General features: G+C 29.1%; 1 protein-coding gene and 1 long non-coding RNA gene across 5 annotated transcripts in view; one reads left to right on the top strand and one right to left on the bottom strand.

Moving 5' to 3' along the window:
* The window catches only part of LOC143206952 (G protein-activated inward rectifier potassium channel 3), a 62,479-nt gene that overhangs the window by 8,195 nt on the left and 35,828 nt on the right, over positions 1–18,456 (top strand). Inside the window, exons 1-2 of one of the 4 annotated variants that reach the window (XM_076419831.1) lie at positions 918–2,853; positions 13,883–14,262. In XM_076419831.1, the coding sequence (XP_076275946.1) occupies positions 13,895–14,262 (368 nt within the window). In that variant the 5' untranslated portion in view covers positions 918–2,853; positions 13,883–13,894. Of the gene's footprint in view, positions 1–917; positions 2,854–10,490; positions 10,653–13,882; positions 14,263–18,456 lie in introns of those variants that run through there. The other 3 variants (XM_076419833.1, XM_076419830.1, XM_076419832.1) reach the window with 3 other exon arrangements.
* LOC143206961 (uncharacterized) lies at positions 7,768–8,680 on the bottom strand. The gene is made up of 3 exons (XR_013008573.1): positions 8,266–8,680; positions 7,943–8,206; positions 7,768–7,878 (listed from the first exon to the last, which is right to left on the bottom strand). It is a non-coding gene; the product is annotated as an uncharacterized LOC143206961 (long non-coding RNA).

Here is an 18,456-nt window from a genome sequence, read left to right as displayed (position 1 = left end):
TGTGTCACAAGTCAGTGAAAACAAACAGCCAATCGAAAAGTTGGACGGTCGCTATAATCAGTGTATCACCCTTGAGGGGAATTATGTTGAATAAAAAAAATTAATTTTGCCAAAAGAAAGTGTTTTACTATGGTAGGCCGGGGACTTTTTAATTGACCTGTTACGTGCAAATGGTGTTATTCATAAGCAAATTGTTCATATTTCTTAAAACTTAGAAATTATAAGGGATGACATATTGTTGTTATAATGTTAGTATTTTAGTTATCTTATTTATATAAATTTATATTGGAACGAACTTGGGAAACGAAAGCCATCATATGACATTGAATATAATATATCTGGTTACAGACAGTAGTGAGATAGCAATAAATAAAATAACTGATTCCTAATCTCAATCCAAGTTGACAATTTCTTACTGATTTCTATATTATATTTAAAAGATGCCATATTATAAAGGTAATAAATAAAATAAAAACATGTAATATCAAAATGGTCTTCACAGAAGTATATTACCGAATTTGAAAATATAGTTGCTGGGCCTCGCCTTGCAATATTTAGCAATATATTTATATTTCTTATCACTTACTGGGACCTGTATAAATAACTTGTTTGGAGTTCTACCTTGAATAATTACACACCATCGATTTATATTAGAATATATGTCTTTCAAAATAATTAAAATAATGCATCACAATTGTTGTTGAAAATATATATATAACTATGATTATTAGCAGTTGCTACACTGTCATCATTAATGACAACAATCACAGCTTTTACTTGAAATGAATTTTATTTTGTTAACAGGTAAATGTCTTTTTAATATTTGTCTTATCGATTCGTCAAGATGGTTTTTACATATTTTCTGTTCAATAAACGACTAATAAACATCACCAATTTATAACATGCGATCACGGATACTGTTTACTTTTCAACTAGTACGCTGCTGTTGGCGTTGCAGAGATTTAAATATTCTTCAGATAGTTTTCTATGATTTTGATTCATGTTTTCTTTGGGACTCTACGCTTTTTTCCATAAATAATCAGTCAAGGCCAATTTAGCCACAAAAGTGTGTGAGGAATTTGTTCGACAATGTTTTAAACCATTACAGTCTGCGTCTCTAGATTTGTTCCACACGTACCACCTTGAAAATGTGAAGGATGCTGCAATTGTTGTTACCGTGAGTACCGTGGACTATTCAAGATCTGCACTCCCTCTAAATAAATGGACTAGAGACTGGACAATTCATAGCTCTAGATCTGTTCATGTTAATTTTACTTTGCGGCGAAGTGACAAAAGCCTTATTACTAATTACTTGACGGATGCCCGATTTCTCCAACAAAATTAGTTAAATACCTTGGCATCCATCTCGATGGTAGGTTAAATTGGAATCATCATGTTAGACAAAAAGTAGAGTTGATTAGATTCAACTCAACTGTACAACAAGTACTGGTTAGTCGGAAGATACCCTCAACTTGAATAAAAATTAAAGAGATTGTTCTTTAGTCAAACATAAAGCCAATTTGGACTTATGGAGTGCAAATATGGTTTTAAGGTTTTTATATTAGTATTATTTTTTAAGTTATTAAGGTTTTTAAAATGTTTAAGAAATATCTTTATTTAAAAAAAAATTAAATAATATCAGCTATCAAAAATATCGATTCATCCATATATCGATTTAAAAATATTGGCCAAAAATATCGATAAATTATTATGGATATCATCGCTATATCGACATTTTTTCAGCATTTCTAGTGTAACTGGTAACATAACTGATAATGAGAAAATAAAATAATCTGAAGAAATAAAAATATAATTTGTTTTGTTTCTTAGTAGTTACATTTCATATAAAATAAATAACAGTGTATAACAGTATAAATCTGTTATCTTCTACAGCATTTCGTATTTTAAAGTTTCTAATTATTTATAAGTAATATATAATTAGCCGGCTTGGTGGTAGTGGTAAAGGCGACAGAACGGTCCACCTACTGTTGCGATAGTCGCGGGTTCGAATCCTGTTGAGACATGGTCGTAAATTTATGCTTGTGATTACTTAATATTTGTGATTGCTTTAAAAATATATTAAAAAGTATATCTAATTAGTTAATAAGTAGAGATCATTATTACAACTAAAATCTAACCATAAAATACTGTATATAACATAATAAACATATATAAATGTTTATTACGCATAATTTTATTAGGTATTGATGTAACTCTGGAGAAATATAATTCAAACTAGTTTCATGTTAAACCACAAATTAAATTCAGTATATTTACTGTCGAGAAACCTAATCTATGTTAATATAATACTTATTTACAGATAACAAGTCCGTTGCTTATCCTAATATTTCAGGGATTAAAGAAATAAGTTTGAAACCGGCTCAGTTAGTGTGTACGATCGCGAGTTAAGCGAAGTAATGTGAGATAAAATCATTGTTAACGTAGGGAACATCAAACAGTTTTAATTTTAAAATACTTTATTTTATTATTTATATACTTCCAGAAAAATCGTTAAATTGTTTTATTATTTCAGTACTAATAATAAACAATATAAAAGAAAAGTTTACTTCCAGGTGTAGCTATCTTTAGCTAATAATTTGTCTAAGAAGTTAAGATAAGAGATCGTGCGGTTACATTTTGGTAGTGTTAATGAAAGAACAGGCTGAATGGGACTAAATTGAATAATGAATCAATGAAAAAATTGTTTCGGTGGCAATTCAACGACCTACTCCTTATGCTTTTCTAGGTATTGTGTGTATTTTTACTGTTCCGTGGAATTTCGTATCAATGAACGGTATAAAACTTATCGTACGTCAAGTGCATAGTGATTTATCCAGCCAGAAATCATATCTGGTAAGTTGTTGTTAGTTCATTGATTCGATATAATTTTTTAAAATTTTTATTAATATATTATTGCTAGTCGTTGCTGACTAACTTACTGCTGCTCTAAAGTAACTTAAAACTTGATACTTATCTGGGAAGAACCTTACTTAATTTGTAATAAAAATAAAATAAAGGTTATCAATATTTTTTGTTATCAGGTATTTAGTATTTTTGCCATTTAGTGTACTTCACTACACAAATACACAAGATCACACGGTTTTGTTCTCTTGAGTTTGGGTCCTAGTTCAGTATTGTCTAAGAGTTGCAGAACTTCGGTGTTTACATGGGAGTGTAATTTTTCCTCATGTCTTCTTGTGAATCTCTTAATTTGCTGTATAGTTGTTGTGAAACTTAGAATCCAAAGGTATGGCTGTAAGTAACTATTCCTGTATTATATGGGTGCATCGACAATACTTATTCTGAAATACTTGTATCACGTTGGCATTACTGTTCATAGAACATACCCATGGCTGAATTCCGTAGGTCCATATAGGTTTTAATATCTGCTTGTATAGCAGTAACCTATTATGCACGTATAACCATTAGTCTTTAGTTAATATGTAATAAAATTTAAAAAAATAAAATAAAAGCTTGTAACACTTTTTAGTGTTTTTGTCATTTAGTGCACTTCACTACACAACTGCACGTTACACGTTTTGGCTCCTTTGAGTCTGCGTCACAGTTCAATATTGTCTAAAAGTTGTAGTACTTCTGTGTTTACATGAGAGTGTAATTTTTCCTCATTTATTGTTGCGAAACTCTTAATTTACTGAATAGTTGTTGAAGAGTTGGAATCTAAAGGTGTCGATGTAAGTAACTGCTTCTGTACTATCTGGGTGCATCCACAATACTTATTCTGAAATACTTGTAAACGTTGGCCTTACATTTCATGGAACATACCAATAACTGAAATCGTAGGTACATATAGGTTTTAGTATCAGCTTGTTAGCAGCAACCTATAATGTACGGATAATGTAGATCCAAAAAACCAATATATTTTCTTGTTGATTCTTTTTGATATAAATAACAGCTATTGACGTAACTTGTTTTAACAATTTATTTTTGATTAAATAGCATTATTTTTATAGGACAATATTATACGATAATGTTTAGGTTTATCTTTATTACTTATAGCTTACGACGTAAGTTTTTACCAGATCAGCATTTTTTGTCAATTCATACTACATATCCCACTATAAATATATCCCATGTTGTAGAATCATTTCGTTGCTATTATATATGAACCTGCCTCCATAAATATGTATGTATTAATACAAATAATACTTGTAAGAGTACTTATAACAAAGTTTTTTTATGATTCACGTTATGTAGCTCTTATCTTAACTATGATATAGCAATAATAATTAATTTTTTATTATGTTTATTTCTCGGTCGCTTTATACTATTGACAATATTCGAAGGAGACTGAAATAATCTCAGTTTCTCATTAATATATGATTTTCATATCTTCGACTTTTATCTAACCATCTATCGAAGTCATCTAACCATATATATTATTAATCTTATATAACATTAGATACCCGGCTTGCCCAGCAATACCTTGTAAAAAAGACTTTTTTCTTCCAATTTATTCCACATAATAGTAGTGATTGCAATAATACGAAATGCACTGGTATTTTAATTATAACTTTATTGATATTATGGGTATTACCCTTCTTAGCGAAAGTTGGGAGTCGTTGCAAAGCCATGATAAATTAATATATTGGGGAAGAATCACGTCAATTTTTAATATTATAACGTGAGACGTAATGTATGGACAATCAAATGAATTCAAGAAGTTATTCAAATAATTTATAACTTTATATAGATTCACTGAAACGCCGAAGGGCTTATAGGTTTACCTTTTGCCTGTTATTATATTAGAAGCTGGAATGTACTTTGATGATTTTAAAGAAGCATTTATTGAAACATGGTGATGAAACGACAATGTTGATCGATCCACTGTGGATGCGAAAATGGATAGATATTTTGGCACTTTTTCAGCATTTCGGAATCGTGTGCTAGCCAAGTTATACTGCGCCTATCTGAGCAAGTTGTAATTAGAAGTTGATATGTCTGCTGAGTATGGTGGATTCTATAGAATTTCCTATTAAAGCGTAAGCTTAATTACCCTTGTAATGTGTGGTGCAACCCCGTCGAGAGTCAATTTTTTTTATATAGATATTTTGATCTAAAAATTTCTTGGAAGTGCGAAAAACAATACATCAAAGGTTCATCACAATGGAATCAATGGTTCCGGGACAAACAAGCAATATTTTTATAAATAAGGTGACGCCTTCCGAAAAATGGAACGTATCAAAACAAATTAAAAAAGATATCTTTATTTATATAGGTTTCTTTGGGCTAGGAATTCATCACTCATCGAAGACAATTGCAGTAACATTTATTTTTATATATTAAATATATTACTTATTTTTTAGAAATAAAATAACAATCAATTTTATGATGGTTACGATGCACAAAAACAAATATACATTACGTTACAATTACGTTAAATTATTAATATTGACATTGATTTGAAACTGTATGTTACAAAGTATTCTAGTGAAATGCATACAGCTATAGAAATTCAACAAATATGCAAAATTTGTCGTTTATGTATGAACTATTTATCTGTTATTTTAAATAATAACCATTAGTTGAGAGTAAAGTCAATTTGAATTATCCGTTTCTTATCCTTTATTATCAATTTATTATTCTTTTAATTCTCTATAATAACATTATAGAGAACTATGTTTTCTGTAATTAGGAAAAGCCAAAGTTACGTTTTCTCTGACTTTATATGCTTGTGTGTATCTTGATTATCGATATTTATTTATAATGTATAACTGTTAACCTAACCTAAAGCTGTGTAATAAAACAGTCCATACACGTCATCAAAACTTATGACGTCAGCACATCGCAATATTGCCATATCTATTTTGATTTCTGATGTTTGCCGGCTTATAACCTCTAATTATTATCACTAATATTCTAAGAATTTTGCAGATATTTGAAAGGAGAAAAACCAATTCGGTTACATGTTCCTACCGTTCAGACAGCATTCTATCTTTTTTAAGTAGGAAATTTAAACTAATAAATTCACAAGAAAAAATCAGCTGTGAGTTTAAAACGAATATTACATTTTTTGGTAGTATATTCGACGTTATCTAGGATTTGCGTTGACTGTTTTATTGGATGGACTATAACCGTTAAATATGAATGGTTTTCCACGAAATACTTTTATAAAATTAATTTTATATTATTTATTTAATTTTTATAAAATGCTGTGTTGTCATATCCTAAGTGTCGGTATTGGTCAATGATTTAATAATTGTGAGTTTGATGCAGAAATGCATGGAGGACCAAAAATATTCGGAGATAATTGCAATATGTATTGAACGAAAGTTCCGCTGAAACTTTTAATTAATTGTTAAATAGCTTAGCAGTTGATGAATCAAACATTCCATGTTTACACATGTTGGAGGAAGATTTAAAAGGACGTCAAGTAGATAACATATGAATTAAATAAAATTGCCATTTAAAACAGTTTTGTCATTACGGTTTAACTTGCAGACAAAAAATAAACAGATTTCTATGGCGTATTGTGAAGGATGGATCTACTACGATAATCCCAAGAGCAAAAAGTCATGGGTTAGGTCCAGGACCCACAACGACTCTAAAGCGAAATATGTATAAGGATAAAGAATTATGAGAATACATGTAAGCATCTAATAGTGTCTTTAGTAGGGAAAAAACATTGTTTGTGTTGGCATTTTAACAATATTAATATTTGTAGGGAATTTAACACTTATATCCTGAACTATCAACATAAATATAATTGCAACTAACATAATTGAACTTTGATGACATATTAATGAAATAAATATTAACATGATTAAGATTTTATAAAAAGAAAATCTTTAGAAAAATGGCGAAGGTGCCATGATAAATATTATGTAAATAAAAATTGAAATTTATGATTCGTAATCGCATGAAAAAATAATAAAATTTGAGATAAAATCAATTTTGAGATTGTTACTAAGAGTTTGAAGCATTACTACAAAAATATTTTTTTGAGTAGATCTAGTGAAATGTTGTATTTATATAGGAGTAGTCGGAAGGGATTCATGAAATCATTACAATATTACAAGATAATTTTACAAGATGTGATCATTCTTATATTCTAAAATTATGTGATCTTGCTTCTATACTACCGTATATTTAATGCTTTCCTTAATCTGGTTAGTTTCTGGGCTGTCATATTTCTGGATTGTTCAGTTACTATATTCATATTACTTGTATATAATATTTTTTTTAGATAGCAAATTGTTATAATTTTATAAATTTTATTGTTACATTTCTCAAATACTGCTGACGTATTCATGCAACTAAAACAGCACTAAAACATTCTAAACAGTATAATTTATGATTATTTAATTTAGTAAAGCAAACAAAGGAATTACTAAGGCTGAATTAATTTAATACAGACACTGGAATAAGCTAAATAATATATAAGGTCAAGGAAAAAGAAAAACAAAAAATATGTGACTATAATAAAGTCGCATAATTTTAGTAATATTTATCCATTGAAGCAAAACTATAGCGTTAAAGTATAAGAAAATATAGTAGTCTATAGAATATTCTGGAAATTGCATTTATTTCTGGTTGTATGTACAGTAATACCATATATAGTCTATCCAAAGTTATTTTGTACATACGTCATCTAAATTTGTGACGTCAAAGCGTCGCAATATTGCCGTATCAACTCTTAGTTTTATTTTTACTTTGGCTTTGACATACAACTAAATTTTAAACTAAATAAAATAATTAAAAGAAATTGTTATCAAATATAATTTATTTTAACAATATAGTAAATTTAATGCATATATTATCAAAGGATGTTAAGTATACAGTTATAATGCTTTGTAGATTAGGGTTGTGTTGATTATATTTACATTGGCCTCTTTTCCATACCTCGTATGTGTTAGAGCTCTAGTCACATTTTTTATGTATTTCTATCTGTCCTACAGTTATCATATATTAATTATGTACTCACCTTTACTTGTTTCCATTCTCACCAACCTGTCTTAGAAATTGGCAGCATATTATATTCAGAAAGTTTCGTTCAATTGAATAAGTAAGCTGTTAATTTGCAGTTTGTTCATAATTCTATCATTTGTCAATTTCTGAAGAACTGCTTACTGATCTTGATTTGTCATGCGCTTCGTATGAGGACTTTTTTTTGGTGAATTCAAGATCATATTTTTCGTAATATTTCAGTCACCGTGTCCATAGTAACATTCAGTGCAGCTGTAACACGCTAAAAATATTTTGAATAAAAATCGTAGCAAATTAATATTTAACAGTAAGAATGCCTACCTTTCTAACGAATTTTAATGGCACCTCCGTTATCTCGTTCCTATTCAAAGTAACTAATTAGAGACGCAATCTGTTCTGTCTGGATTCGGAATTTTCAATCAGAGTAATAAATAATAAGTAGCGATTTGAAATTTATTAAAACAAGTAAAGCACTAAAATAACGTTTGCCGGTTTATAACCTCTTATCACTATTGTTTTGAAGAATTTTGCGTACGTTTGTCAACTGGACGACTTTGGCAGACTAATTCGGTTACATGTTCGAAGTCATTAGACAGCATTGCGTCCCTTTTTAACTACAATAAAATGAGAAGGAAAATATTGTCGGATTCTAAAGTGAATTTACGAATTGCGGTAGGAAATACATTAAACATCTTGATGACGTATATACAAAAAAACTTTGAATAGACTATATATATACTAGGGTTAAGGATATTTATAGTGGTTCTGCATGGATATGAACAAGCGATTATCAGATAAAACTAGGTCGTGTGACTAATTGTAATGCCACTGATGACTCATTTGGTTATTGATAGTTTATTTTATACGGATAAATTAATTTATTCCCATTTTATTTGCGATACCGTTGATTTTTGAAGTCTAATCCATGATTGTTTTATTTTTGTTGTGACTCTTTTATCTGTTGAGCAAAAATAATTGAATGGTTAATCGATTTGAAATATTATTTTTAATTAGTTCCTGTAGCAATATATTTTTGAAATCATTCACGATTCATTCAAATGTTAAACTGTTGTTTTGTTTGTCAATTTTCAGACAGTTTATAAGCTCTTTATGCTGTTGAATTGGCTTATCATACTTGCAATTTGTTAATTTTTTGGTTATCCCGGCCGTCCAATAGGAAAAGGTGTTGTTCGGTGAGAAGTGGCTGTGAAAACAGTCATCTTTATGTTGTAAATAAAATACTCCAATAATGGTTGATAAAGTAAAACTTCTCGTTGACAAATATTAAAATCATCGAATTTCGGGTGTAGGCTATACTTAACAATATGATATTAATATAACGTCAGTAGAAAGCATTAATAAGAATAAAACATTTCTCATTCTAATATTTCAGTGATATTTAAATATAACTCTTTATTTATTTTCAAAATGAATAGCCCAAGAAGACGGTGAAATAATGTAGGAGAATGTAGACAGTAATCTAGATTAGCAATTATGGAAATGCACAAGTGAATTATTACAAATCACTTTGAAGGCGGTTAGATTGAAAATTAGGTGTTTTATACTGCTCACAAGCAATGCATTTGTTTGAAATAATTGTAGTTGAAACGAGACTTTTAAAACATTTCATTTTTATTTTAATGCCTAGACAATTGACAGTTTAACTCACAACATCTGCTGATAATTTTTGAGCTGTATGAGCCTTTACCATATTTTGATAAAGTGTACTTTATTTGTTTCTTAAATTGAGTGTTTTTTCGAATATATTGCATCGAATTTATCTAAAAGTTTACAATAATATTTTGAGTTTAAAACACCTTTCTTGCCAACTCGAATTGGTTTCGAAGCCAAAGGACTGGGCTTATGTTAGTCCTGCGCATTTTTTCATTCAAAATGATGCCGTTAAGTACCTAAGTACCACGTAAGTCTTATCCATACTGTTGATTAGATTCGCAAAATCTTATGGCATTCACTAAAAATGTTGCATCCATTGAATAAAGGGCAGTTTACAATTCTCAATTTTAATTAAATTAAAAATTTTTGTAATGTTCTTAAAAAAGATAAAGATTTTATTATTTTTTAGTTCTACTTTTGACTTTGTACCTTTTAAATAATCTCGTAATTACATTTATTTTATTATTATTCCAACCAGGCCAATCAAAGTGTTTGAATTGAATTTTAGATATATATTTTGGTAAATATGTTCATAATCATAAATATATGTTCATAAATATAGTTTTTCATATTTTATTGTGTGGTGTGTTTTCATATACTAATACAAAATTTTAATTCGCCTGTGATTGTCATAAAGTTTAAGTTTGGTTTAAATTAATAAAAACTAAAACGTTATATTTAACAAAATAATAAAAAGATTTTCTATTGAAGATCTGCCTTGATGTGTTAAAATTATAAGTTACAATTTGATGTTTGCAGAATTAAAAGTCAGTTCATTAAAAGTTATGTTGAATCATATAATTACGACAGCTATATATATACAAAAACCAACACCAGGATATGATATGATAAGCAAGGCGTCTGACAGTATAAAAAAAAGAATTGCGCACTGGTATCATTTAATTTTGCATTTAGGACCTTAACAAGGGACTGCGTCCATATGAATATAGTGTTAAAATACGTATTAGCCGCAATTGTTTAGTGACAGTGGCCAAGTGACAATTTGAATGGATTCCGTGTGGGACTTAACGACGGTAAGTAAACACAGAGGAAGTTGAGATTTAGTTATATTTTATGGCTATTATATACAATTGAATTATTTTCCTTATAACAATATGTTTGCCGTTGAATGATACAGCATATGGAGGTCTAAATATTCACAAAAAATTTTATACAAAAAGTGTTATACATACTACAAAGAGAATATTATGTTATAAAAATATAAAAATAATATTCATGGGTTTTAAGCAGATTTTAAATAAGGGGGTTATTGTAAAATGTTATTCTTGTAAAATTGATGTTCGAAGACAACTTATTTTTGAAGTCAACCTGATAGTACTTTCGTACTTTAAATATATTTCTGAAAAAGGTAAATTTTTATATTAATGTGGCCATTAAAGAGGTCAGATTTAAATCAAACAGGTTTCATTAGAGCCCTTTGTTTGATAAAATAGAGCAACAAATTTCAAAGCAATGATGATTTATTTCTCACACATTTACCTATTTAGATTTATCGCAGGTTTAAATTTCATAAGAAAATCAATTTAGTCATTAGATCGACTATAAAAAACAAAAATCACACAATTCAATATTTGGATATTAAATCATTTTTGAATTTATAATTTTAGTTTTCCAAAAAATATTAATAGTTTTTGGAAAGATGTTTTTGATGAGTGCTTATAACTCTGCTTCAAGCATGTTACATTTAGTTCTTTTATGGAGTTTTAATTTGCCTTCATACATCTTTGTTAATATGTTTGTGGCTTAAGATACCATAAGATATGGTCTAAGAATTTTTTCTTTTGTTTCTTTTTGGTTACCGTGCAAAAAATCTAATTTGTTGCTCGGCACTGACTTCAAAGTGATAAGTTGGTAGTAGTTAAAATAATATTGTAAACAGATAAATATATTTAGGATAATATAGGAATATATTTAGATAAAAAGCCACCATTGCTCGCCGGTCGGCGTTTGTTTAGGGTATGAGTACGTAATGTTGAAAATTTGGTGCCAACAGTAAAACATATAGTTTTATTGAATTTTGGGTTAAAATTTACGAATATCATCATACGGCCATCAATGAGTATTATGGTTTCAACATGATTACTGTTAATGGTTATTTTTTTTTGTTGCTGTTAAGTCATTTAACATATTAAAAGTAAAGCTATTCGAGTCCATTTGTGCGAAGAAAAAAGGGGATATTACACTAATTTTTATTACCGATTTTGGTTGCACTTTTTATGTTGTACACACGCTACGCTTGAACTATTATGTATAGGTTACTATCTAAAATTTTAAGAACTAAGAATTATTCATTAATACATTTCTACAAAGCCGACAAACAAAAAAAACAAGCGAAGCAACAAACACCAGAGAATAAGAGGAGTTGTGCAGTTTTGATAGACACTCCCGAGAATAACTAGTTAAAACTAAAACTATCAGATAGATAGAAAAGAAAGAAAAGTAGAACAAGGAAGAAAGCAAATTTTAAAATTTGCTTAGTTTCTGATGAAGACAATAACTCTGTTGAATAAAAAAGTCGTCAAGAAGGATAAGAAAAATATAAAGAAAACTCCCTCTTAAGTTTCCTTCACCTCAGACGCCGAGTTCTTTTCAAACAGTTCGCTAAGAGATGAGTGAGTTGCAGCTCTAATTGCAGAGAATGGGCTCACATTAAATGTACTTCTGGAGTGAATGGTGTTTAAGATTGCATGAATTCTGACAGTGGCTAAATTGATTTAGTTATTCTTATTCAATTAGAAGTTTAAGTTTCGTGTTTATTTCTATGAGGAATTCTACAAATTTTGTTATGTTTTGATTCCTATATTTTATATGTTTTAATATGTAAAGGTTTTAATAATCCATTGGCTCAAGTGACCCCCTTGGGTGGGCCTGTCTGTGGGCCTTAATTAATGCCTTTTAAGGCTTTAATGTGAAATATGTATTTTTTATTATATAGTAATTTTTTAAAAAATATATTTTAAAGTCTCCTTTTACCAACTACGGGTTTATCTACGGGTTACTGGATCTACAGTTTAACGTGGTCTCCGAACCACGGTCCTAGGCATTAAGCCTACCAACTAGCGAGTGACCAAGAAATCATCCCGGAAGACATCCGGTCTTACCCAGCCTGGTTACTGGCGTGACTCGAATCATTTTCTTTGTCATCACAAACATAAATTTACGACCATACCCCAGCAGGATTCCTACCCGCGGCTATCGCAACAGTAGGAGCACCGTCCTATCGGCTTTACCACTGCGCTTCCAAGCCGGCATATAGTAAATTTCGTATAGAAAACAACGGATTTGATAAAGTTTTTTGATCCCAACATTCGGTCTAATAAATAAACAACGGATTTACCTATTTTGGAATAACTCTCTTCTATTTTTTTTTTGAGCTCTTATTTTGATTTTTTTGTCATAATTCCTCGTATTAGTTTTACTTTTTTATATTATTATTGGATTAATATGTATATTATGTATTTACTACCTACAATGTTTGGTGTTACATTTACTTTAGAAATCTGAAATAATTAATTAATTTGAAATAAATACTAAAAATGTGTAAGAAAATTATTAATATTTACCTTGATGATTACCTATAATAAAACATTATGCTGTGTGACTGTCATATTCATTAAGTTAGGCTGAAAAATATGTTTGTGGAACTTGTTTAAACAAATGGTTTTTCGTATATGAATATATCTCCTGATAAAGCGGGATCATTTGTTGTCACTACTAAAAATGTGAAATTCTGAAATATCTATAGTTTTTGACCCGAATCTGCCTTTGTTTCTTTATGGTCGTAACAATGAAATAACCAAAATAATACAGAAGCTTAAATAGTATTGGAAATTAAATGGTATTGTATAAACTGAAACAAAATAGAATTGCATTTATTACATTTTACTTTCTTATAGAAGATAGAGCTGGTAGCAGCGGTTACATGGACGTATCACGAAAAACAGGCGTGGGTTGGTAAGCGAGTTGACGGGTACAAGGGTTTTCTGTTTTTGGTGTATTTTAATTTATTTAAATTTGTATATATTTATAATGCATACTATAGATAAAGTTTAGCCCTATGAATTTTTTCTCAATATAAACCTTAACTATGCCAAATCTCACACTCTTTCGCGAGTGGAATATTCTTAAACAGGCAGGCAAAGTTTTGACTTAGTATTTTAATGTATAGAAGAAAATTAATGATTGAATTGAAATTATACTTCCTTTGTGCTTTTAAAGATATTTAGAACCTAATTTGTTCCAGGGAAGATGATCAATGCAACTAGTCTCGAACAAGTACAGCGCGAACTTCATAATGTCAAAGAAACTATTTCAAATATCCAGTATCGAAGAGGTGGACGAGAACATGGGTAACTACGATATCATGTCGAAGTATAAGCAAAATATCGTTGATAGTCCGGTACTATCGAAAGCGAACAATAAATCCGACATATTTGCTCGTTTCCAAATCGGATCGAGTTGTGTCGATATCCCAACAACCGTTAACGAAAATGGAAACGGTGCAGTTCCTACAGGACTTCGTCAAATTGATACGGAGGCTAGTTTGAGAACAGTCTCCACATACACCAGTTTGGCGGGATATAATGGTCTCGAGATGACAATGTCTAGGCAGGATGGATCTAGGTAAGTACCCAAGTGATGTATATGTGTGAACGTTAGTTTCGATTCCTAGTCAGTTAACAAGACAAAAATAGTACTAATTTAGTACTAATAAGATGAGAGTACGACCTCGGAAATTTTAAGTTCAAGTTTGTCATTCCATTTATTCAATTTGCCAATTTAATTATTTTACAACTCAGTAAATTTAATATTTATATAGATATAAAATTTAGTTAAACAAATTGTACTATTTAACCATCATTAATAATTTTATTTTGTTTGAGTAATTATTATATATACATATATTGTTATAATTTCGCAAATGTCCGCGATTATTTTAACGAAAACTTAGAGTTAGTTAATTTTAGTTCAATAAAAAAATATTATTTGGAATATGTGACTAGGTAATTACATTAACAGTCCTTTTGTTCCGAATATATTATTTCTAATTTTTGTTTTTTTTTTCTCTTCAAGAAAAAAATGTGACGATGTATTGTTTATATCATTAATAATGTAAATATTGTCCATTTTTTCTTTATCGAATGGCTGGTCGGTCTATACAGCCTAAAAAGAAATTGTATTACGATTTATTGAATATTAAGTTTAACTAATTTCATGATATCGTAGTTGATATACTTTAAATATGTTTAGAAGACGTCCATAAACTGGTAGCAATTATAGTTTTCTAACTCCGCGCTGCCAAGTAAAGCCTGTTGACTTGCAGGTTCATTTTTATAACAATGAAAATCTTATTGAAAATAATACAATTGAATTATTGCTACTCAATCATGTTTTAGCTCGTCATTCTCCTATTGTAAATATGTGGAAAGAGCTATCGAGAGTTGTGAAACGAAAACATAAAGATTGCAGAGTGCGACAATATGCATCACAACGAATGTTCAATAAAAGTAGCTTTAGTGTAGATCATTTTAGAAAGGTACAAATATGTTGTATTGGTATCGTTTGAAATTTTTTATTCACTATGGTGTTTTACATTTTATAGAGAAACAAGCAACGTTTATCTATACTGTTATTTACATGGCCATTAATGTTTCCCAATTATTATGAAACTTCTCTTTTTAATTTATAATCGTTTATTAAAGCAATTTTTAGAATGTTTTAATGCATGATAATAGAAAAAGTAGTAACAGTATGTATAACTAATAACATATATTGTTATTAGTTTATAATAAACGAACATTTAAGTTCATCCAATACAAACACTTGATCAATACTTTAAATAATAAGGTTTAAATAAGTTACTAGTATAAATATAATGTTTAATTGTTGCAAACATAGTATTTAATTGAAGATATTGGGTACCTTATCATCACAAAATTCCAATCCATGTCGGAATATATTCAGTAAATAGATGTTACCCTCATTTAAAAATCTAGATAAATATGTAAATAAAGAAAGGACAGAGTTGTTACACTAAAAAAGTGTGTTTAGTTGTTATTACAAGTAAAAATGTTGATATCATGAAATGGTCACAGAAAAACTCAGCTTATTTTGTTTTATTTTAAATTTAATTTCGATGACAAAAATGAACTTAAATTATAAATGTTATAAAAATGCATTAAATAGTACATTTTACAGATCTAGGACTTTTTATGAAAAATAAGTAATTACAAGCATAATTGCGTTAAATTTTGTGGAGCTCTTCAATTGGTCCTTCGGGAATATGATATAATGGACAGACATGGAAATATTTTGTGGAGTCATTGCTCTTGTCAATATTATTGCCAACTGTCATTAAATATAGCAGTATTAGTTACGCGGGTAATGGAGTGGATTTACTAATCAATTGAAGGTTTGAGATTATTTAAAGGCAAACTGTAAAATTCAACTCAAGTAATGGATATTTCCATTAGGATGCCTTCTAAAACGTTGGTTAGTCGCCAGGTATGGTCGGTAAAACTTGTTAAATGCTGGAGATTGATATTTGGGCTAATTTGTTGAGTTTCGTGGTTTGGCGAAATTTGGTAAGAATCATTAGTTTTCGGAAATTTTAGAAACACATGGAATTATTCTATTAAAATTTGGCTATAATACATGATGATGATAACTATTGATTGTGTATTATTACAGTTTTCTCGTGGATATATTTTTAGATTATATAAGATTAAATAAATATAATTTGTGTAACAGCTTCATTAGACTTCTATCTAAAAAAATAACATTAAAATTAGTAATAATATAAACTATAAAACTGGCTTGGTACCTGTCAAAAATGTATTGATTGAAACACTTTTATAATAATTACCCTTGACATACTTTTTTGCACTTGACTAATAGAAAATTAAATATGAATACAATTTCAACATTTTTATTCTATTTATTTTAATTGCTGCTTATATCATTATTTATTAAAAACAATTATTACAAAATATTTATTATAAAAAATTTTATTGAATATTATTAGGTTTTGTATTTTAATTATATGTAACTCCAATTGATGTTGTTTAGGGAATTTAACATTAAATTACTTCTTAATTCCAAGTTTCTTAATGAAAATCAAGGCTAATCTACTTCATATTTATTATAATAAATAAATACTACTAATAAAATATACTAATTAAATATAGTTACTAATTATATAATATGCAAAGTATTATACCAAAAAACTCTGTCATACTTCTCATTCATTATTGAAATTGTAAAAATGATTAAATAACTATATGTCAAGTGGGGACAAACCACAAAATCGGCTGGTGGAATACGAGGATGCTCTGTGAGCAACTTCAAAAATCCAAGCGTACTTCCCCTACCCCTTGCAAATCGTTCAGCACGATAGCCTATAACAATGCTATTAAATGCTTGTATGTATTGAAAATGAGAAGTATCAATGTAAACAATTGTTAAATAACCTCAACTAATCGTTGATGATTTAGATATTTCTTTAAATGAAATAATATTTTTCCATTCAGTACTATTGAGTATAGATTCATGGAAAAAGTGCTCAAAATTGTATTTTTGATATTAATTTCTTATTGTCTAATTTCTTGGGCGAAAACCTAGTACAAATTCTCAAAAAACTTTTAAAAAATTTACCAGTTGATGAATCAACCCTTTTTAGATGTTTATGTGCTACGGAAAGGGACGGAAAAAACAAAAGAAGGAAAAATGGCTACCACAAGAATTGACTGAAATTATTCTTTCTAACCCTATCAACATCTCGGTTATATTGTTTTCCAGGCAAAAAGAGAATTTGGTGTGTGTATTGTGACGGTAAAAACTACGACAATCTCAAGCGCAATAAGCCACTCCATCCTAGATGGATGTGTTAACCCATCCATCCAGCTATCTACGTCGCCACCAAAGCGGAATATTCAGGGTCATTAAATTTGCTGTGAATCTGATGGGATCAGAATGTGGTGTATTTTTAAATAAAACTGATAGTGCAGATCTCTACCGATCTCAGTTGTAGAAGTTGAATGAGTTATGTTTGCAAGAAGGCCAATAATATTGAGTAACAGAAGAAGCTAATTTATGCAAGAGCTGTGAAGGATATACTGTTGCGGTTCGAATGAGAAGTTTTATTATTACAACGATTACCCTTTTCTCAAATGGATGCGGCATGGCTTGGCTAGTATACGGTTTCAAAATGCAGAAGAATGGTAGAAAGATAAGAAAAAAAAATTATACTTTGGAAAATATTTTGATTAATATATATTATATCAAATCTTCCCAATAAATACCTTTTTAATATAAAAAATTATCAGAATACTTGGAAGCATTTAATAATATATAGTGCTTGCTTGTGATTTTGAATTTGTGTATATCTGAAAATTATTAATGATATACAGAAATGTATATCTGGGATATGTAGATCTAGTGCAATAAAATGGAAGTATAAGATATAAAAGATAATTACGTGTTAATTAGAGACATTTATTTAAATATAACGGATATAAAAAAATATTATAGTATTTTCCTATATATTTTTTGGTGACGATGATGCTTGGACGGAAATAGGGATGACTGATCATCTAGAGTATATGCCTTTGAAGATAAAAAAGCAAGAGAAGGAAAAATCCTAAAAGTCATTCTCATAATTGAAAGGAATATTATTACTCATTTAAATTCTGCTTATTGGATAAGTGTACGGAGGCATAACGAAAATGTGTAAAAGGTTTTATGAATTTTATGAAAAGACAAATGAGTGTTATGAAAATATTTATTGAATAGGAGGATTTGAATCTGCGATCATTAGAA

The sequence above is a fragment of the Rhynchophorus ferrugineus genome, unplaced genomic scaffold, assembly GCF_030347505.1.
Source record: "Rhynchophorus ferrugineus isolate W39M unplaced genomic scaffold, kcgeb_rfMv2 rfM1, whole genome shotgun sequence".
In the NCBI taxonomy this organism is placed as follows: Eukaryota; Metazoa; Arthropoda; class Insecta; order Coleoptera; family Curculionidae; genus Rhynchophorus; species Rhynchophorus ferrugineus.
The sequence above is the reverse complement of the archived record's forward strand: the minus strand, read 5'-3'. Positions and strand labels throughout refer to the sequence as shown.